General features: G+C 37.9%; 1 protein-coding gene across 11 annotated transcripts in view; it reads left to right on the top strand.

Moving 5' to 3' along the window:
• Positions 1–22,514, top strand: part of UBAP2 (ubiquitin associated protein 2) — a 115,787-nt gene that overhangs the window by 72,941 nt on the left and 20,332 nt on the right. For all 11 annotated transcript variants that reach the window (XM_079113234.1, XM_079113235.1, XM_079113232.1 and 8 more), the window contains 4 exons: positions 9,029–9,242; positions 11,958–12,232; positions 13,219–13,388; positions 15,238–15,451. In XM_079113234.1, the coding sequence (XP_078969360.1) occupies positions 9,029–9,242; positions 11,958–12,232; positions 13,219–13,388; positions 15,238–15,451 (873 nt within the window). The remainder of the gene's footprint in view (positions 1–9,028; positions 9,243–11,957; positions 12,233–13,218; positions 13,389–15,237; positions 15,452–22,514) is intronic.

Here is a 22,514-nt window from a genome sequence, read left to right as displayed (position 1 = left end):
GGCATCTAGGTTGGTTCCACAATCTGGCTATTGTGAATTGAGTAGCTATGAACATTGAGGTAGCTGTATCTCTAGTATGCTGATTTTAAGTCCTTTGGGTATAGGCCAAGGAGTGGGATAGCTGAATCAAATGGTGGTTCCATTCCAAGTTTTCTAAGGAATCTACACACTGCTTTCCAGAGTGGCTGCACTAATTTGCAGTCCCACCAGCAATGTATGAGTGTACCTTTCTCCCCATATCCTCTCCAACACCTATTGTTGCTTGTATTCTTGATAATCGCCATTCTAATTGGGGTGAGATGGAATCTTAGGGTGGTTTTGATTTGCATTTCTCTTATTACTAGAGATGTTGAACATTTTTCCATATGTTTGTTGATTGCTTGTAGATCTTCTTCTGTGAAGTGACTGTTCATTTCCTTAGTGCATTTGTCGATTGGGTTATTTGCATTCTTGGTGTAGAGTTTTTTGAGTTCTTTATAGATTCTGGAGATTAGTGCTCTATCTGAAGTATGATTGGCAAAGATTTTCTCCCACTCTGTAGGCTCTTTCTTCGCATTGCTGATAGTTTCCTTTGCTGAGAGGAAGCTATTTAGTTTGAATCTATCCCAGTTATTGATTCTTGCTTTTATTTCTTGTGCTATGGGAGTCCTGTTGAGGAAGTCTGGTCCTAAGCCGACATGTTGAAGATCTGGACCTGCTTTTTCTTCTATAATCTGCAGGGTCTCTGGACTGATTCCGAGGTCCTTAATCCATTTTGAGTTTAGTTTCGTGCACAGTGAGAGATATGGGTGTAGTCTCATTCTGTTGCATATGGATTTCCAATTCTCCCCGCACTATTTGTTGAAGAGGCTATCTTTTCTCCATTGCATATTTTTGGCCCCTTTGTCTAGTATGAGAAAACTGTATTTATTTGTTTCCATATCCTCTATTCTGTACCATTGATCTACCTGTCTATTTTGGTACCAGTACCATGCCTTTTTTTGTTACTATTGCTTTGTAGTAGAGTTGAAGATCTGGTATTGCGATACCCCCTGTTTCACTCTTCCTGCTAAGGATTACTTTAGCTATTCTGGGTTTCTTATTCTTCCAGATGAATTTCATAATTGCTTGCTCTATTTCTGTAAGGTACATCATTCGGATTTTAATTGGAATTGCATTGAATCTATATAGCACTTTTGGTAGTGTGGCCATTTTGACAATATTAATTCTTCCTATCCAAGAGCATGGGAGATCTTTCCATCTTCTAAGGTTTTCTTTAATTTCTTTCTTTAGTGTTCTGTAGTTCTCATTGTAGAGGTCTTTCACCTCTTTTGTGAGATTGATTCCCAAGTATTTTATTTTTTTCGAGGCTATTGTGAATGGGGTAGTTTTCCTAATTATTCTTTCCAAAGATTCATCACTTATGTATAAAAGTGCATTAGATTTATGTGCATTGATCTTATATCCCACTACTTTACTGAATTCACTTATGAGTTCTAAAAGTTTTCTGGTCGAATTTCCTGGTTCCTCTAAGTATATAATCATATCATCAGCAAATAGGGATAGTTTGAGTTCTTCTTTTCCTATTCGTATCCCTTTAATTTCTTTGGTCTATAATTGCTCTGTCTAGAGTTTCAAGGATGATATTGAATAGAAGTGGCGAAAGAGGGCATCCCTGCCTTGTTCCAGTTTTTAGGGGGAATGCTTTCAGTTTTTCACCATTTATAATAATATTAGCCATGGGCTTAGCATAGATGGCCTTTACAATGTTAAGGAATGTTCCCACTATCCCTATTTTTTCTAGTGTTTTGAGCATGAAGGGGTGCTATATTTTATCAAATGCTTTTTCTGCATCTATTGAAATAATCATGTGATTCTTGACTTTAAGTCTGTTGATATGGTGAATTACATTTATTGATTTCCTGATGTTGAACCAACCTTGCATCCCTGGAATGAAACCCACTTGATCATGGTGCACTATCTTTTTAATATGTTTTTGTATGCGATTTGCTAAAATTTTGTTGACAATTTTTGCATCGATGTTCATTAAGGATATTGGTCTGAAATTTTCTTTCCTCGATGTGTCTTTGTCTGATTTAGGTATCAGGGTAATATTGGCTTCATAGAATGAGTTTGGGAGGGTTCCCTCCTCTTCTATTTCATGGAATACTTTGAGAAGTATTGGAATGAGCTCATCTTTAAAGGTTTTGTAGAATTCGGGTGAGAACCCATCTGGTTCTGGACTTTTCTTTGTTGGTAGGCTTTTGATGACTTCTTCTATTTCATTACTTGAAATTGGTCTATTTAAATTGTGTATGTCCTCCTGGTTCAGTTTAGGCAATTCATATGTTTCTAGAAACCTGTTTATGTCTTCAAAATTTTCTATTTTGTTAGAGTATAGATTTTCAAAACAGCTTCTAATTATGTTTTGTATTTCAAAAATGTCTGTTGTGATATTTCCTTGTTCATTCCAAATTTTAGTGATTTGGGTTTTCTCTCGTCTTTGTTAGTGTGGCTAAAGGTTTATCAATTTTGTTCATTTTTTTGAAGAACCAACTATTTTGTCAATTTTTTGTATTGTTTCTTTTGTTTCAATTTCGTTGATTTCAGCTATGAGTTTAACTATTTCCTGTCTTCTACTTTTGGTGTTGGTCTGTTCTTTTTCTGGGGCTTTGAGCTGTAGTGTTAGGTCGATTATTTGTTGAGTTTTACTTCTTTTATTGAATGTGCTCCATGAAATAAATTTCCCTCTCAGTACTGCTTTCATAGTGTCCCAGAAATTTTGATATGATGTTTCTTTGTTCTCATTTACCTCTAAGAATTGTTTAATTTTCTTCCTAATATCTTCTGTTATCCATTCATCATATAATAGCATATTGTTTAATCTCCAGGTGTTGGAGTAGTTTGTTTTTTACTCTTTCATTTATTTCTAATTTCAATCCATTATGATCTGATAGAATACAAGGTAGTGTCTCTATCTTGTTGTATTTCGTAACATTAGCTTTGTGGCATAATATATGGTCTATTTTAGAGAAGGATCCATGTCCTGCTGAGAAGAAAGTGTATTCGCTCTTGGTTGGATGGTATATTCTATAAATGTCTGTTAAGTCTAAATTATTGATTGTGTTATTGAGATCTGTGGTTTCTTTGTTCAATTTTTGTTTGGAAGATCTGTCCAGTGGTGAGAGAGATGTGTTAAAATCACCTAGTATTATTGTGTTATGGTCTATTTGGTTTCTGAAGTTGAGAAGGATTTGTTTGACATACATGGATGAGCCACTGTTTGGGGCATAGATGTTTATGATTGTTTTGTCTTGCTGATTTATGCTTCCTTAAGCAATATGAAATGTCCTTCTTTATCCCTTCTGACTAACTTTGGCTTGAAGCCCACATTATCTGAAATGAGGATGGATACCCCCGCTTTTTTGCTGAGTCCATGTGCATGGTATGTTTTTTCCCATCCTTTCACCTTTAGTCTATGGGTATCTCTTTCTATGAGATGAGTCTCTTGCAGGCAGCATATTGTTGGATCTTTTTAATCCAATCTGCCAGTCTATGTCTTTTGATTGATGAGTTCAGGCCATTAACATTCAGGGTTATTATTGAGATATGATTTGTATTCCCGGTCATTTGGTTCATTTCTTAAATTTTATTTATTTATTTATTTTTGACACGACTTGGTTCCTCCTTTATTTGACAAATCATTTAGGATAATTCCTCCCTTTGCTGATTTGCTTCTTTGTTTTTCATCTCTTCCTCATGGAATATTTTGCTGAGAATGTTCTGTAATGCTGGCTTTCTTTTTGTAAATTCTTTTAGCTTTTGTTTATCATGGAAGGATTTTATTTCATCGTCAAATTTGAAGGTAGTTTTGCTGGGTATAAGATTCTTGGTTGGCATCCATTTTCTTTCAGAGCTTGAAAAATGTTGTTCCAGACCCTTCTAGCTTTTAGGGTCTGGATTAAAAAATCTGCTGATATCCGTATTGGTTTCCCCCTGAAAGTAATTTAGTTTGGTTCTTTTCTCTCACAGCCTTTAAAATTCTATCTTTACTTTGTATGTTAGGTATTTTCATTATAATGTGCCTTGGTGTGGGTCTGTTGTAATTTTGTGTATTTGGAGTCCTTATAAGCCTCTTGAACTTGATTTTCCATTTCATTCTTCAAATTTGGGAAATTTTCTGATATTATTTCATTGAATAGATTGTTTATTCCTTTGGTTTGTTTCTCTAAGCCTTCCTCAATCCCAATAATTCTTAAATTTGGCATTTTCATGATATCCCATAGTTCTTGGAGATTCTGTTCATGATTTCTTACCATCTTCTCTGTTTGGTCAACTTTATTTTCAAGGTTAAATATTTTTTCTTCAGTATCTGAGGTTCTGTCTTCCAGGTGTTTTATCCTATTGGTTATGCTTTCTATGGAGTTCTTAATTTGGTTTATTGTTTCCTTCATTTCGAGGATTTCTGTTTGGTTTTTTCTAACTCTTTGTTGAAATGATCTTTTGCTTCCTGTATTTGCTCTTTTAAATGTCGATTGGTGCGATCATTCAATGCCTGCATTTGCTCTTTCATCTCATCGTTTGCTTCCCTGATCATTTTAATTATGTACATTCTGAACTCCCTTTCTGTCATTTCTTCTGCCATGCTGTCATTGGATTTTATTGATGTAACATCTAGATTTGTTTGGGGCATTTTTTCCCCTTGTTTTCTCATATTGTTTAGGTATCAGTGGACTGCTGAGATATTGCAGATTTCCTCTATTGACTTATAATGTCCCTGAAGATTTCTAGTATATCCCCTCTTAGCCTTCAGTAGCCTGAAGTCTTGGAGGAAGTTGATAATGCGGTGCTCCACAAGGAAGCTGCCTCTCTAGGTGTAATGGCCTTCAGGTGGGGTATATTCCCTGCTAGTGGGCAGAGGTGCCTCCACTTGTTGACCAATGGTCATCCAAAGGGGAACTAGGCTGCAGGCTGAGACAAGGCCTGTTTGGGCCTGTGTCTCTGGTTTTACCATCCTTGTGGGAAAACCTAACCCGGCAGGGGAAGACTCACCCGGTGGGGAGGTCTCGCTGGTCAGTTCCCCTCCTAGAGGTTCCCCTCAATCCACAACTACTGCCTGGGATGGGCTGCCTTCCTCTGCAACATTCCCAGGGGCCCGGACCTACCTCCTGGGTCTGGGAGCCTCACCCTTTGCAGACGAGTCTCCTTAGGCTGCCCCTCCTCAGAGAAGCTGCCCGCAGGCCTGGAACCTTCGCTCCGCCCCTCAGCTTGTCTCTGTGCGGCTCTTCCACCAAGAAGCCTCCTAGGTCCTGGGACCCTGCTCTGCACCCAATCGCCTGGCTATGCGGCCCCTCCTCTGAGCAGCCACCTGGAGCCCCGTACATTTGCTCCGAGTCCCAGCGACCCGCTGTACGCCTCTTCCTCCGGCCAGCCACCCGGTGTTCCGGTGTGGTCGCTAGGAGCCCAAGCAACTCACTGCACACCTCCTCCTGACAACCGCCCGTAGCCCTGGGCAGTCACTCCGAGTCCAAGTGTCCCGCCGTGCTCCTCCTCCTCCTCTGGGCAGCCCCCCACCCCCGCCACCCGGAGTTCAGGAGCGGTCACTCTGAGTCCAAGTGACGCGGCTGCACACCTCCTCCTCTGGGCAGCCCCCCGGTGTTCAGGAGTGGTCACTCTGAGTCCAAACAGCTTGCCATGCGGCTCCTCCTCTGGGCTTCTCCCAGAGCCCTGGTGGGTTGCTCTGAGTCCCAGCGTTGTGCTGAGCAGCTTCCTCTACGGTGCTCCCAGTTGTCGGAGTTCACTGCTCTAGTGGGGGGAGGAGTGTCTCGTTGGGCAACTCTACTTCACAAAGTTCCCTGCGTTCTAGGGCTACCGCCCCATCCGGGACGCCTCCCCAAAGGGAGAGACTCACCGGGATCTCAGGGCCTTGTGCTTGCGAGGCAAGCACTCTACCAGCTGAGCTATCTCCCCAGCCCTGCCTGTCTTTATTCTTAATGTGTTAAAATTTAATTTGATTTTATGTTTACTTAAATCCAAAGTTTGACTACACTCAGTGGCACTTTCCTGTAATCCCAGTGACTTGGGAGGCTGAGGTAGGAGGATTGCAAGTTTGAAGCCAGCGTCAGCAACTTACTGAGGCCCTAAGCAATTTAATGTGACCCTGTCTCAACATTAAAAGGGCTGGGGATATAATTTAGTGGTAAAGTGCACTTGGGTTAAATCCCAAGTGTGCATCACACACACACACACACACACTCTCTCTCTCTCTCTCTGAAAGCAAAGTTTGTTAGTATAAACTTGCTATAAAATCCTGTAAAAACAATTCTTTTTATGTCTGTGTAGGTGCTCATAGTTTTTGCAATTTTCTTTTCTTTTTTTATTTCATAAAATAAAGCTGATTTTTCTTAAAATGACAGAATTTGAGGGTCTTACATTTGGATGTGTTTTCATTGGAGCAGTGCATTCAGTGCTATCTGTATGACTGACTTCTGACGAGAACTTGGCTCCCATCAGAAAGAACTTCTGGGGCTGTTAGTGAAGATAAGCTGATTGGAGTCAAAGCTTAGATGCAGAATAGCTTGTGAAAGGATGTAACTGCCAGAGGTGAATGACGTCCATAGCCTACTGTAGAATATTCAGAGCTGCCAGATGGGAGGTGGAAAAGACGTGAACACAGACCTGGAGCTTTCATTACTGATAATCATTTTGGTTGTTCTTTGCAGTGTTTTACTTGAGATCAGTTGGTAAGAAACTGAATTTCCTCTCCATAAATTCGTTTGCTGTACCCTCATTTGAATATGCAGACATTCTATTGTTCTCTTTTGTTCTGCAGTCACATTTCATTGTGGGCATGGGACCTGGCATTTTAGTGTCATTGGTATATAAGTGTAGTCAGTGATTTGAAATTAGCCTGGTATTCTCTCTTTTATGGGATAGGCCTAATAAATTCCCTGAAATTTGAAATTTGAAACAATGATGCCCCTTTCTTCTCTGCCTTGCTACTTGCTTCTGTTATAATCTGTTCTTGGTGATTTTCTGGTCTCAGCCTGGTCACTGAATTCATAGGCAAAGCTTGAGTGTTTTCAGTGACCATTAGTTGGTTTGGGCAATAACCAACAACTTGAGGCACTAAAGTAAGAATTGTTTGTGTAGCACTATATTAGAGCAGTTATTCTCAAACCTACTACAGTTTATAACCATTGGGGAAATTACACACAACAAAATAAATTGGAATCTATTGGATTGGGATTTGGGTACTGCGTGTTTGTATGTGCATTATAAACACATGCATGTGATTAATTCACATGTTTTTAAGGCTTTTTATATTGGTTCAATGGTTAGGTGGCATTCAGAGGTACTATACTAAGTGTTACCTAGGGCAAGGCAGCAGTTGATTGACTCAGTGAGTTGTAAAGTGCAGAGAAAATACATCAATAAAGCTAGCTGATGTAAGATAGAGTTTATGTAAGAAGTAAGAAAGGAGAGCAACATCTGGGTATACTTCCTGAACAGGTTGTCTAGAATGGCTTTTGTGGGATTGGTGGTGGCATGAACAGCAAATCTGGAACAGTGACAGTAATGTTTGTACAACTGTTCCTGTGTTCTGTGTACTGTGTTATATGTTTTGAGTCATGGAGTCAGATTCTGTGATATGGTACAGTGAGCATTTTGCTCATATGAGAGAATTTTGAATTTCCTTATAACTAGAATATTTCCTACCTTTGAAAATTAATGACAAATAATTGCATCAACTTCCTTGCACTAACTTTTTATGGGAATGTGAAGTATTTATTTTTGACCATGGATGGCTTTTTTTTTTTTTTTTTTTTTTGCGGTGTTGGGGATTGAACCCAGGGCCTTGTGCTTGCAAGGCAAGCACTCTACTGACTGAGCTATCTCCCCAGCCCCCATGGATGGTTTTGACATGTTATTTTTGACAGAGACTGTATCATGATAACTTTAACATGAAAAAGGCAATTGCTCTTGCTCTGTATTTTTTAATCGTTGACCTTTTTGGACCTTGATATCTGACTATACAGGACAGATGGAGGAGGAATAGCATTATTTTTTGTGTACTTACGAAGAAACTTTGTTGTTTTTGGTCATCTAAAAAAACTGGAAATGAACCTAGCGGTAGACAAGATAATGACTCCCCCTGAAATACCCATATCTTTCTTTGTCTAATTTTGGAATACTAACATTGTAAGTTCTATGACTTTTATTTGATCTTGAAGGGTGACCTCAGAGATTACCTCATTTGTGACTAAGCCTATTCTAATTCAAAGAGAATACAGTGGTTCATAGATTAAGAGAGTATTGTGTTTTTGTTTGTCAAGCATGTGTTGTATTATTTACTTTTTCTCTTCAACTTAAAGAAGTGATGTTTAATAGTATATTTGAGGCATCACTTAAAAAAATTATTGCTAGGTGTGGTGGTGCACACCTGTAATCCAAGCTACTCTCGAGACTGAGGCAGGAGTATCACAAGTTCAAGGACAGCCTGGGCAACTTAGTAAGATCTTGTCTCAAAATAAAAAATAAAAAAGGACTGGGGATATTGCTTAGTTGTAGAGCACCCCTGGTTCAATTTCCAGTGCTGGACGATGTGGGTATTCTTCAGATCTGTGGCAAATATTCCCATTCCCTTTACCTTTATATTAGAATCGGGAAGGAATGATTATTGAATTTATCTAGTAAGTTACTGCATCATCATTTTTTTTTTGTATAGTATTTTTCTTTTTTTTTTCCCCTCCATTATAAAAAAAAAATATGGAACGCTTCACGAATTTGCGTGTCATCCTTGCGCAGGGGCCATGCTAATCTTCTCTGTATCGTTCCAATTTTAGTATTATGTGCTGCCAAAGCGAGCACTGTATAGTATTTTTCTAATACTATAGTATTTTTCTAATACTATACTATTGAGGCTTACCAATTCCAATTTTCCAGGTTACAATTTAAAAAATGCTTTTGAATATTCTTGTTTTGTTTTTAAAGCCTGGGGTAGGAATTCTGTATTGCTAAGAATTTGTTCTTTTTATTTCCTTTAAAGTCATCTGTCCTTGGCTCAGGATTTGGAGAGCTTACTCAATCAAAAATGGCAAATATCACAAACTCCCAGATATTGGACCATTTAAAAGCTCCAAGTTTGGGACAGTTTACCACTGCTCCAACTGTACAGCAGAATAATACGAGTCCCCCCAAAAGTACTGCTTCATGGGACCTCAAGCCCTCGGCATCCCAGGCCTCCGTTCTCCATCATTTTGGTATGTATGTATTTTCTGTGCTGGTTTGCCCTTTACTGAGGACATGCTAAATCATTAGCAAAGTGTGTTGACTTGTGAAGTCTTGAACTTGTCCAGAGATGTTTCTGTTTAGATGAACTCTTGTGGTTTTTAATAATTTAAATCAGTCTAATTTGTGTAGACTATTTGTTGTTGTTGGTAGTAATTGTAATATTCATTCATGCTTGGAAGAGATGTGCAAGAGCAAGGTAGCATGAAAATATGAATATACAACACTTTGACTAAATGCATATGCAGAATTTTCTGAGCTTATTGTAAGTAGGGTGGTGACAGAAGATGAGATGTGACATATTTAATTACACCTTCTATGGGTTTGGACATAGCATTTGCCTAGTGTATGTGAGGCCCCGGGTTCAATCCCCAACTTTGGTTGGGGTGGGGGAATCTATACCCTCTGAAATGTTTTCTTATTCTGACATTTTGCATATATCCATCATAATTTGGTCAGACTTTGCTTTCTGCTATTTGTGTTACATGTGTAAGTTGGATGTTTTCTAAATAGAACTCCCACAGAAACTGTGATATTTAATTACCATTCCCTACCTATGCTGTCCTACCAGTGTATTAAGGAATAGTGGGGGTTACTTTAGTCATAAGAGTTGATTATGGGCTGGGTATATAGCTCAGTTGGTATAGTGCTTGCCTCACATGCATAAGTCCCTGGGTTCAATCCCCAGCACCACACGCACACAACAAGTTGGTTTTGTGGGCTTTGTATTTAGGACTAATGAGAGACGGGGAAGCACATTTTTATGCTCAATGAAATGGTTTACTATGTTGGAAGTACTTGCGATGACTTCTAGGAAATCTAGGGAATTTCCTTGGGAGATTCTACTGGAGGCTGGATACATAGGTACCTTCTATCTAATGTGTAAAAAATTAGGGATTCCCTGAAGGAAAACAGGTATTAGACATAAACCATGTTGTTTGTATAGACATTCTAGACAAAAGTGAGCCACTCTTTCGTTGATGTGTTGGTACCTGTAATAGAAGTTTTTAGATGTAAGCATGTTATTCCCATACTCTTTATGTTTATATATGGAAAAGTTTGACTTTTCCATATATGCTTCTAATGCCAGGTCCAAAAATAGCTTCACCTAAACCAGATCTGCTGTTTATTTTTTTTGTAAATTATGTTTTATTGGAACTTGGCCAGTGTAACCAAAGTCTGGCTGTTTACCACAAATTCAGCATCGAGTAGTTTCTGACAGATGACTTTCAAAGGCTAAAGTTTGTTATCTGTTCTTTCACAAAAAGATTTTCCATGTCTCTTCCATATGATAGAGGTGGCATTTCAGAAACACACACAAATGAATTAAGGGTCTTTTAAAAATATATTTTTAGTTGTCAATGGACCTTTATTTTATTTATTTTTATGCAGTGCTGAGGATTGAACCCAGAGTCTCACACGTGCTAGGCAAGTGCTCTGCCACTGTGCTACAACCCCAGCCCCTAAATTGAGGTTTAATAGTGTATCTGTCTTTGTGTTTCGATGCATTGTTTCTGAAGAGACCATGAAACTGATTACAATTGCTTGCCTCTAGACTAAGTATGAAAGCAGTAATGGAAGGAAGATTTGTATTCATCATATGCATTCCTATTTAAATTTTGTAACATCACATTTATTTGTCAAAGACTTAAGTAAAATAATTTTTAAAAGTTATATATAGGGCCGGGGTTAGTGGCTCAGTGGTAGAGTGCTTGCCTAACACATGTGAGGTACTGGTTTTAATCCTCAGCACCACATAAAATAAGTAAAGTTATTGTGTCCATCTATAACTAGAATTAAAGAAAAAAACAAGTTATATGTAAGTGGGTGGGGTAGTCCATGCCTGTAATTCCAGCTGCTTGGGAAGCTGCAGCAAGAGGATGGTAAGTTTCAGTCCAGCCTTAATAACTTAGTAAGACCCTTTTTCAAAAAATAAAAAGGGCTAGGACTAGGGTTATTGCTCAGTGGTAGAGTGCTTGCTTAGTACATGTGGGGTACTGGGTTCGATCCTCAGCACCACATAAAAATAAAAAAGGCATTGTATCCATCTGCAACTAAAATAAAAATTAAATAAATAAAAAGGGCATGATCAGTGGTAAAGCACTTCTGGGTTCAATACTGAACAACACACACACAAATTATGTGTACAATCCATAAAACAAGACCAGGTGCCTGGGGTGTGAGTCTATTAGTCTGACTACCCAGATAGCTGAGATGGCAGGACTGTGAATTCAAGGCTAACCTGGGCAACATGCAAACACTGTCTCCAAAAAAACAAACAACTCAAGAAAACCCCACAACAACAAAAGCCATAAACAGTGAAAACATGATTATCTATTAGCTAACGGCCAGGCACAGGTAGCATGTCAATAGTGTTCTTGAACATCCCTACTCCATATGCTGTAGCATAAAGTATACGTCTTCTCTGCATAAGAAATAAGGTATCAACCTATTTTGGCATTCTTTTCCATTTACCATATTATACATTTTAAATTTCTCTTTTCCCCACTCCCTCAGTGTGTGTGTATCTGTGTTTGTGTCTGTTTGTCTCCAGATTCAACTAGAAGATGATTCATAGAAACTGGTTGTGATTGAGCTCTTCATAATCAGTGAGGGTACAAGAGGGATTTTGAAACCCTTACTGCAAAATAATTGTTGCTTCTTTTTTTTCTTTACATATTTTGTAGATTTCAAATCTCAGCCTGAACCATCCCCAGTTCTTAGTCAGATGAGCCAGCGACAGCAGCACCAGAGCCAGGCAGTTAGTGTTTCTACTTCTGGTTTGGAGTCATTTCCTTCCCAGGCAAAACATCAAGAATCAGCACCTGGGGATAGTATCTCCACTATGAACAAACTTTTGCAGCTGCCGAACATGGCTGTTGAAAATATTGCTGTATCTGTCCACCAACCACAACCCAAACACATCAAACTCCCTAAACGACGGATGCCTTCAGCTTCTAAGGTGGGTATTCCATCAGGAAGTCTTTGTCCCAAGGATTCGGTGGATGTTAATCTAGCTCAAATAGTGGCATACTAGGCTTAGAAACTGTAATGCAGTGTTTTAAAATGCTGCTTGCTGAGGATTTGGTCATTTCTGAGTGACTGGGCTAATATTAGAGGGAACAGCTTTGTCCCTTAATTCAAATACAGACTTTAGAATTTGGCTCAAAGCATCTCTTGTTCTTGTGTATTCTGCTCTGTGCCATAGTTGGAAGATGTGTGGTATCTTGACCAGGTAATGCTTTTGTAATTGCTGTGTCCCTGAAAATAGGTAGCTTAGTGCCCCGTCACTTACTACCTCAACTCCACTCCAACTGCTTAAAGAAGCAGTTAGTGCCATTTATACTGACCATTCATTCCCCTGTGACCTTTTAATTTTACTTTGTTCTTTTTTACCTTTCTCTCTCTCTCTCTCTCTCTCTCTCTCTCTCTCTCTCTCTCTCTCTCTCTCTCTCTCTCTCTGGTACTGGTGATTGAATTCTGGGGCACGTAACCACTGAGCCACATGCCCAGCCATTTTTAATTTTTTAAAAATTTATACTTTTTAATTTTTTTTTAAAATTTTTATGTGGTTCTGAGGATTGAACTCGGCGCCTCAGATCTGCTAGGCAAGCACTCTACCACTGAGCCACAACCCCAGCCCTGTTCTTTATTTTATTTAGAGACAGTGTCTCACTGAGTTGTTTAGTGTCTCACCACATTGCTGAGGCTAGCTTTGAACTTGTGATCCTCTTGCCTGAGCCTCCCAAACTATTGGGATTACGGGCATGTGCCACTGTGCCACGGCCCTTCATTCTCTTTTTAAAGGATCATATTGCTTTTTCTTTTTTTTTCTCTTACTCCTTGTTTCTACCTTTATACCCAGGGAACCCAATTGTGTGCTTGGCTGTGTTATAAACCTTTCAGACTTGGAGTTCCTGTCATAATAGTTCAGCTTTGCCTTTTCAGAATCCAACTACTGCAGTGGAAATGCCTGGTTCAGCAGATGTCACAGGATTAAATGTTCAGTTTGGGGCCCTGGAATTTGGATCAGAACCCTCTCTCTGTGAATTTGGATCAGCTTCAAGCAGTGAAAGTAATAATCAGATTCCCATCAGCTTGTATTCAAAGTCTTTAAGGTATAAAACTCCATCTCTCCAAATTTTAGTTCTTTCTGTGCAAAATAAAATAAAGCTTAAGAAAACATGTGGGGGAGAGAATAATGCATCCTGTAGTAATGAGTTTATGCAGCTATCAATAATGTTTAATTCCAGAGCTTTTCTTCCTCTACCCCAAGAAAAACCTCATACCTGTAGTAGCCACTCCCAGATTCTCTTCTCTTTGTCACCCCTTGACAACCAATAATCTGTGCAGGATTTGCGTAACCTGGACATTTTTATACATCTAAAGTTAATGTAAGATGTGACCTTTTGTGCCTGTCATCTTTAACTTAACATAAGGTTTTAAAGGATCAACCATGTTGCATGTATCCTTTTTATTGCCATACATTTTATGGAACAAATATGCCATATTTTGTTTATCCTTTCATTATTTCGCAGACATCTGGCTTCTTTCTTTTTGGTAATAGTGAATCATGTTGCTGTGGACATTACGCTACAAGTTTTGTGTACTTGGATTTTTATTGGTTGTACCTAGGAGTAGAGGTATTGGGTCATACGGTAGCTGCTATATTCACACTTTTTCTGCAGTAACTGCATATTTTTGGGGGTACAGAAGCTTAACTGCATCATCTTAACATTTCTTCTAGTAATCTAGGAAATATCCAGTTCTTCCATGTCTTTGCAATACTAATTTTCTTTCAGTGGATTTTTTTTTTTTTTTGAGCAAAATATATTTTAATTTATTGCTGTAAAAAGAGGTGCCCAACATATTTTAGTTTTTTTTTAAAGGTTAGGAAAATACTGGATTATAATGCCACCCCGTACATAGTTTATATATTTTTTCTATTGTTTTTATTATTTTTTATTGTAAACAAATGGGATACATGTTGTTTCTCTGTTTGTACATGGAGTAAAGGCATACCATTTGTGTAATCATAAATTTACATAGGGTAATGTTGTTTGATTCATTCTGTTATTTTTTCCCTTCCCCCCACCCCTCTTTTCCCTCTATACAGTCCTTCCTTCTCCATTCTTGCCCCCCTCCTTAACCCTAACTCTAACCCTAACGCTAACCCCTCCCACCCCCCATTATGTGTCATCATCCACTTATCAGCGAGATCATTCGTCCTTTGGTATTTTGAGATTGGCTTATCTCACTTAGCATTATATTCTCCAGTTTCATCCATTTGCCTGCAAATGCCATAATTTTATCATCAGTGGAATATTTTATAAATAGAAAATCCCAGATTTGAGATTTTGTCAATTTTTCCACATCACAGGCACAAAATCAGTTGTTTTGAATTACTTTTTGAAATACCTTGAGTTGCATGGTTCTAGATAACTGATTCATTAAAATATCTTAAGGATTTCTAAAGCTATCCTTTCACCTGTCAATAATGTAGGTAATGATGACACATAATGCGGGGAGGGAAGGGTTAGTGTTAGGGTAGAGTTAGGGTTAGGGAGGGGGGCAAGTATGGAGGAAGGAAGCACTGTATAGAGGGAAAAGAGGGGTGGGAGGGGTGGGGGGAAGGGAAAAAATAACAGAATGAATCAAACAACATTACTCTATGTAAATTTATGATTACACAAATGGTATGCCTTTATGCCATGTACAGAGAAACAACATGTATCCCATTTGTTTACAATAAAAATAAATAAATAAAATTAAAAAAAAAAGAAAAAAAATAATGTAGGTAACCTTGTGTGGGTGTAGGGAAAGGAATTATTGAACTTTAATAGATCATAGTAGTGTAATTTTTTAATTGTGTGTTTTATTAGAATATAACAATAAATTGATGACATGGTTCTGTTTAATGAAACCTATGTCAAGCAACATCAGTATGATACTTTTTATTCTTTTTAGTGATCCTCTGAATACCTCTTTACCAATGACCAGTGCTGTTCAGAACTCCACCTATACAACTTCAGTTGTTACCTCCTCCAGTCTGACCAGCTCATCCCTCAGCTCCACTAGTCCAGTTACAACGTCTTCCTCCTATGACCAGAGTTCTGTGCACAGCAGGATCACATACCAAAGCTCTGCAAGTCCACTGGAGTCAGCTCCAGGAACTGTTAAAGTAAGTGGTACTTCTGGGTTCTTCTCTTAGAATATCTTCTTTGGAAATATGATAAATTATGCTTTGGGGATAAGATTTAATTTGAAATTGACTAACCTTTAATATTTTTTTTTTTAGTTGTAGATGGACACCTTTATTTATTTTTATGTGGTGCTGAGGATTGAACCCAGTGCCTCACAAGTGCTAGGCAAGAGCTCTATTACTCAGCCCCAGCCCCAGCCCCAAAATTGGCTAACATTCTGAGTAGAATCCTTGTAGTTTGGTTATTGCAGGCATCTCTAGAGCCCATGTATGGACCTACATATACTTGGTTGAGAAAACCAAGACTCTAAGTAGTACAAGCATTTTGGCTTTGGTATTGGATGCTCCTTTGTGGTTTAATATGTTTGCATTCTAAATGTTTGTTGTATTCCTCCTGTGTTACTAATTATTTTTCACTGACTGCATATGGTTCTGCATTACCATAGCTATATTTGTTTTGTAATTATGTATTATCTACTCACCTTTTGTTAAAGATACTAGAATATAGATAAAGAAGTAAAGTATCTGTTATATTTCAAAGTCTTCATCTGCAGAGGTTTGCTTCCTACATATCTGATTGTTATTGCCAGTGAGAGGTTTTCTTTTAAGTTGAATAAATACCTCCCTAGAATCTGAGAAGGAAATTTGAATAGTAAGAAAAAAAAGAAACACAAAAGTACTAGGCCAGTTCAACTGTTTTTATTATTTCCATGTATCTCCCTCACAATTTAAACTAGCTCATACTTGTAATGTCTGCCTTGCACAAACTAAATTTAAGCCTATCATTTCATGTGTCCTCTCCAAACTACTATGAATACTTTTCAGGAGTATATTCTGCTCATTTCCTCTTTTTGCATATCTTGTGAGATTAAAATCAGTGTGTTCAGTAAGGAATTTTTCAGCGGGATGGTAACATTCTATATCTTGATAGGAATTTGGCTTATATGTGTATGTGTTTGTTGAAACTCACCAAATGAGTCTCTTAAAAAATATGGTGGGGCTCGGGAGATAGCTCAGTTGGTAGAGTGCTTGCCTCATAAGCATAAGGCCCTGGGTTCAATCCCCAGCACCGCCAAAAAAAAATATATATATATAATAATAATAATAATATGGTAAACAAATTTGGAGCTCTAGTTAATGATTTGCATGTTGAAAAGTTCTAGTGTCTATAAACTTAATTTGAAATGCAGCAAAAAGCATTTAGGAGACAAGATGGTTGGATAAATAGGTCAAAAGAAAATGTAGCAAAATGTTAATTATTCAGTGTAAGAGATATGGAATTTGCTAAATAATTTTTCAATACTTGAAATTCTTTCTTAAATATTGGGAGAAAAATCACTATATATTCTGTTTTTATCACTTGACATGATTTTGTACATATGACATAGTTTCTTGGAATTTCAAATCTATAACTCTTGTCTCTATTTTTAAATTAATTTATTTGTGCATGTATTTATTTTATGTTCATTTATTGGGGGTGTAGTGGCAATTAAACCTAGGGGTGCTCTACCACTGAGCTATATCCACAGTCCTTCTAAGTTTTTTTTTTTTTTTTTTTTTTTTTTTACACAGAGTCTTGCTAAGTTGCTCAGACTGACCTCAAACTTGGGATCTTCCTGCTTTAGCCTCCCAAGTAGTTGGTATTACAGGAGTGTACCATCAAGTTTAACTTTTATGTTAAACTTTGGTACTGGATTTAAACCCAGAGATCTTCTACTACTGAGCTGTATCCCCAGCACTTTTTACTTTTTGACATAGGGCCTCACAAAGTTGCTGAAGCTGGTCTTTAACTTTCAATCTTCCTTGTTCAGCCTCCTGAGTTGCTGGGTTTTTAGGTGTGCATCATTTCACCAAACTCTTAAGTGAATTTAAAAATTTAACTCTACTTTTTATTAATAGTGCTGGTGATTACTAATCTTGTTAGTGAAATCCAAACTGTTATCTCACAGGAACCCTTCTCACCATCTTCACAGAGTTATACAATAAGCTTGCACATTTTACTTTGTGTAGATTATGCCCAGAAAGGTACATACAAATTTCCAGTTTCGGAGAAAGCTTTCTTAGCACCGAGAAGACAATCACAGTATGGTGGTTCTTTATCATGTCAGCTGGCATGCATCTGAAATCCTTTTTTTTATCCCCTTGGTACCAGGAATTGAACCCAGGTTCACTTAGCCACTAAGCCATATCCCCAGCCCTTTTTATATTTTATTTAGAGACAGGGTCTCCCTGAGTTGCTTAGGGCCTCACTAAGTTGCTGAGCCTGGCTTTGAACTCGAAATCCTCCTACCTCAGCTTCCTGAGCTGCTGGGATTATACGTGTGCACCACTGCACCCAGCTGAAATCTTAACTGTGTTTGAGTTAAGATATCTTGTTTTAATAAAACACTGAGACATTAAGAAGATGTCGAATACCCAATAATAATGTTATTTAAGCTGTGTTTTCTGAGGTTATGCTCTTATATCTCTAGTGATAACAAAATCACAGCCTAGCTAGGTGCGGTGGTGACCATTTATAATCCAAGGTACTTGGGAGACTGAGGCAGGAGGATCACATGTTGGAGGCCATCCTGGGCAATTTAGCAAGATTCTACCTCAAAATAAAAATTAGAAAGGTTTGGAATAAATTAAAAAGTTTCAGTGGTAAAGCAAAGCACCTCTGGGTTCAATCCCCAGTACTCAAAGGAAAAAACAAAATGAACAAAATCACAGGCTAGAACAGAATCTTGCAACATATTATCGGAGTTAGATGGAGCTTTTCTCATTTCGTCCTTTCCACCATTCCCATCACCTGAACATTCAGAAATACATCTGTGTTCTCTGGCCACATTAGAGTAATTTCTGTGTCTCTGTCTCTGAAGTGTGCATGTACTTGTGCATGCACATACACACACCTGGAATATCTACAGATTAAAATTGCCTTCCCAGGAACCATTTGATTGACATGTTAGTGTCTGCAAATCAAAACAATCACAGTATAGGCTACATCCTTGTAATACTTAGATTCAAATAAGTTAAGCTCCTGGATTCCATGTAGCTGTCATGATCCTGTTCAGTCCCCTTAAACACACTGCTTTCATTGCTTTTGGCCTTATTCCAGTTCCCATAAAACTTTTTACCTCATAGCAGACAGCCTGGTTTTTGGGAGTATGTCATTGCCAAGAAGCAACTGGCAGGCTTATTATTACTTTTCTGACATGGTGATGGTTCTGTAAATTATTATGGGAGGACTCTTTATCTTTGCTCTTTAGTCCTAACTGATAAATTTTCCTGTAACCCTAAAAGTTATTTTTTTTAATCTTGAGCTTTCTCCTCTATATTCTCAACTGCTTACTAGGTAATTCCAGTTAAATGTACTTCAGACACAGTTAAATTGAACTTCCTTTAGCTTTTCTCCTCTTTATATTATTGTTTTTGCGGGGAAGGCGCATGCAGTTTACCCAGGATTGAACTCAGCGTAATTTGACCACTGAACCACACCCCCAGCCCTATTTTGTATTTTATTTGGAGACAGGGTCTCACTGAGTTGCTTAGCACCTCGTTTTTGCTGAGACTGGCCTTGAATTGGAGATCCTCCTGCATCAGCCTCCCAAGCTGCTGGGATTACAGGTGTGTGCGCCTGCACCTGGCCTCTTTATATTCTTATTCCTTGATTCTTTAACCTGATTTTTGGCATTAGTTGTTGACTTTACACTGTATAATATAATTTTAACTATCTTTTATTGCCACCAACCTCAATTTGTGTCTTTATTTTCTAAGAGTGTTGAAGATTGTCCTTTTTCCTGCCTGAAATATTTGGTATCATTCACAGGTAAAACCATCAGGCCAGAAAATTGTCTTTGTAAGGAAGCTTGTAATTCCAATTTTAATTTCTTTAATTGGTGAAGTGATATTAAGCTATTTTTTAAAATTTGTACCAAGGGATTAATCTGTTTTCTAAGTTATTAATTTCTTGCTATAAAATCTTTGTTTTTTTCTTACTGTCCTTTTAACATCTGTAGGGAATATAGTGATATTGTCTACCTCTTTTATTCCTTTTTGCAATATTCGATTTATTTGTCAACTGATAGGTAAAAATATAAAATTGTACATGTTGTGGTAATCTAGTATTTCCATATATGTGTACATTGAATAACTATTGTATAATACTTAAATCAGGTTAAACATTTATCTCTGCAAACACTCATCATTCCTTTGTGGTAAAAACTTTCAAAACCTTTCTTCTAGCTTTCCCTTTCTTACTTTTGAAACTCAAATCAGATAATATTCATCTATTAGTATGGAGAAGCATTGGTTTAACTGGGTGTCTCAAGATTCAATTTGTCTCCATTGTCTTGGTCCTTGTGATGTGTACAGCTCCTGGGTGAAAGCAGTGGGGGAGAAGGGGTTGCGCCACCTGCTGTGTAAAGGAAAGAGCAGGTCTAGCTCTGCAGGTTTTAAGTCAGTTCTCTATTTGACTTCCCCTCCACTCCTGCTTCCAAAGTCAGCTCATATAGATCAATATTAGGTGCTTGGAGTGGTTCTTTGATATGAGATGGGTTGTCCTTTGGTTTCCTTACTACTGACATGATTTGACTTTTCCATTTTTAGCTGAGTCAGATACTATTCTCAGTATGCTTTCTGGTATACAGCGTTTTATTATTATCCTTTTTTTCCCCACTGATTTTTCTTTTTGAGTTTATCCATTTTTAAAATGTCATGTATTTGTGATCTGTCATCTTTAACATTAAGTTTATTCCTGTATTTTTCCTATTTGGCAACTACTAGCCAAATGTGGCTATTTAACAATGTACAAATCAAATAAAATGTCAGTACCTTAAAAGTTAGCAACATTTTAAATGCTTATTAGCTAGGTATAGTTAGTGGATACAACATGGGACTATGCAGATGGAGATTATTTCCAACATTGCAGAAAGTTCACTTTGACATTGATGGTGTATTCTGTTTTTGACAAGTAAATCAGAATCAGACCACATGCTGTTTGTGCAAACATATTGTTATCTCCCTGACATTTTAGTTTTAACGCTAACTTTACACCTTACTTATTATGCATGTCACTGCTCCCTTCATTCCTTGCTCAGCTACTTGATTTCTGATCTCTCCTGTAGGGTTTTTTGTTTTTGTTTTTTTTTTCTTTTGTAGTACTGGTTATTGAATTTGAATCCTAGGACACTCTACCACTGTGCTACATCTCCATCCCTTTTTATTTTTCATTTTGTAGATAGGGTCTCACTAAGTTGCTGAGGCTGGTCTCCAATTTGTAATCCTTCTTCCTCAGCCTCCTGAGTTCCTGGGATTACAGGGCATGTTGCCATGTTTGGCTGGTCTACAGATTTTTTCTCTCTCTCTGGATCCTTTGATAATTGTTTGCTTTCTCTCCTACCATTCTTCTGCATAAAATCCAGCTTATGTAATGCCCTTTATCAGTTTGTCCATTGTTTGCATTTTATTTCATTCATTTATTTTGCAATACTGATTATTGAATCCATGGCCACTCATGCTTAGGCAAGTGCTCTTCCACTAAATTTCATCCCCAATCCTTTTTATTTTTTATTTTGAGACAGTGTCTTGCTACAATACTTAGGTCCTCACTAAGTTGCTAAAGCTGTGATCAGACTTTTAATACTCCTGCCTCAGCTTCCTGAGTCACTGGGATGATAGGCGTGCGCCATTTCACCTGGCTTGGGAAGACTTATAAATCTTAGGGTTTGTACTGTTTAGGATGAACCCATTAGATAATCATAAAAGATATTTAGTGGTGAGTGAACCCTACTTTAAAAGGAGAAAAGAGACTAGACTTTTCATTAATCTCCACTCAGTTTTCTATATTTGGTGAGGTATCCTGTGTTACCTTTTCCCTAACTATAACTTTTTATTTTAACTAACAGTTTTCTTTTTTTTTCTCTAATCATTTTGTTTTACCGTCTACCATTTCTCTCTCTGTTTACTGTCTACATTTCTTTTAAATAACTTCAGGTAATTTATAGAACAAAGAGTATTGTAAGTAAGTACAGTAGTCATAAGTATAAGTTGTAGTAGATTTGGGTTATTGCACAGGCCACAGCCATAAAATCTTTTTCTTTAGTAGCTTTGACATTTGCAAAAAGGAATGTGCCTTGTAGCTTTTTTCAAGTTCCTCTCCTTATCTAGGGACAGTGCCTAAGCCTGTGTTCTCTGCTATTCATCCTGCCATGCCATGGCTCCCTGGCTTGCTCAGCAGAGGCAGATGTCATTTCTAAGAATGCCTTTTTCTGTAGCTGTAATTGTGGCTCAGAGGTAGAACACTCACCTAACATGTGTGAGGCACTGGGTTCAAGCCTCAGCACCACATAAAAATAAAATAAAGGAATTGTGTCCATCTACAACTAAAAAACTTTTTTTTTTTTTAAATGCCCTTTTTTTGGTATGGGTTCTATTGAAATGTTTTGCAATTCACTCAAACCAGTTTTCAGGTTCTGAATTTTGACTCAGGATATACATTATCCTCACTTTCTACTTGCCTACTTTAGAAAAGCCATGTTTTAAGGCCACATCTCTTTTTCTCTGAGAAGCATTTTGTTTTTAGTGATCTAAAACACAATAAGTTTTCTTTAGTTCTATTTTGTACATTTTCTTTTTTGCAAAAATAATATTCAGGAGCTAGAATTTGCCCAAGATAGGAAAGTACCTAGTGATTTCAATATAATAGTCTAGTTTGTGTGTGTTTGTGTGGGGTGGGGGTATGCTGGGGGTTGAACCCAGGGGCACTTAACCACTGAGCCATATCCCCAATCCTTTTTATTTTTTGTTTTGAGATGGGGCCTTGCTAAATTGCTGAGACTGGCCTTGAACTTGTGATCCTCCTGCCTCATGAACCTCCTGAGTTGCTGGGATTACAGGTGTGTGCCATTGCACCTGGCTCAGTTGGATATTCAAAAAATTTTTTTTTATTTTTACAGTGCCGGGAATTGAACCCAGGGCCTTGTGCATGCACGCAAAGCAAGCACTCTACCAACTGAGAGCTATATCCCCGGCCCCTTAGTTGGACATTTTAATGATTATA

The sequence above is a fragment of the Sciurus vulgaris genome, assembly GCF_902686455.1.
Source record: "Sciurus vulgaris genome assembly, chromosome: 15".
In the NCBI taxonomy this organism is placed as follows: Eukaryota; Metazoa; Chordata; class Mammalia; order Rodentia; family Sciuridae; genus Sciurus; species Sciurus vulgaris.
The sequence above is the reverse complement of the archived record's forward strand: the minus strand, read 5'-3'. Positions and strand labels throughout refer to the sequence as shown.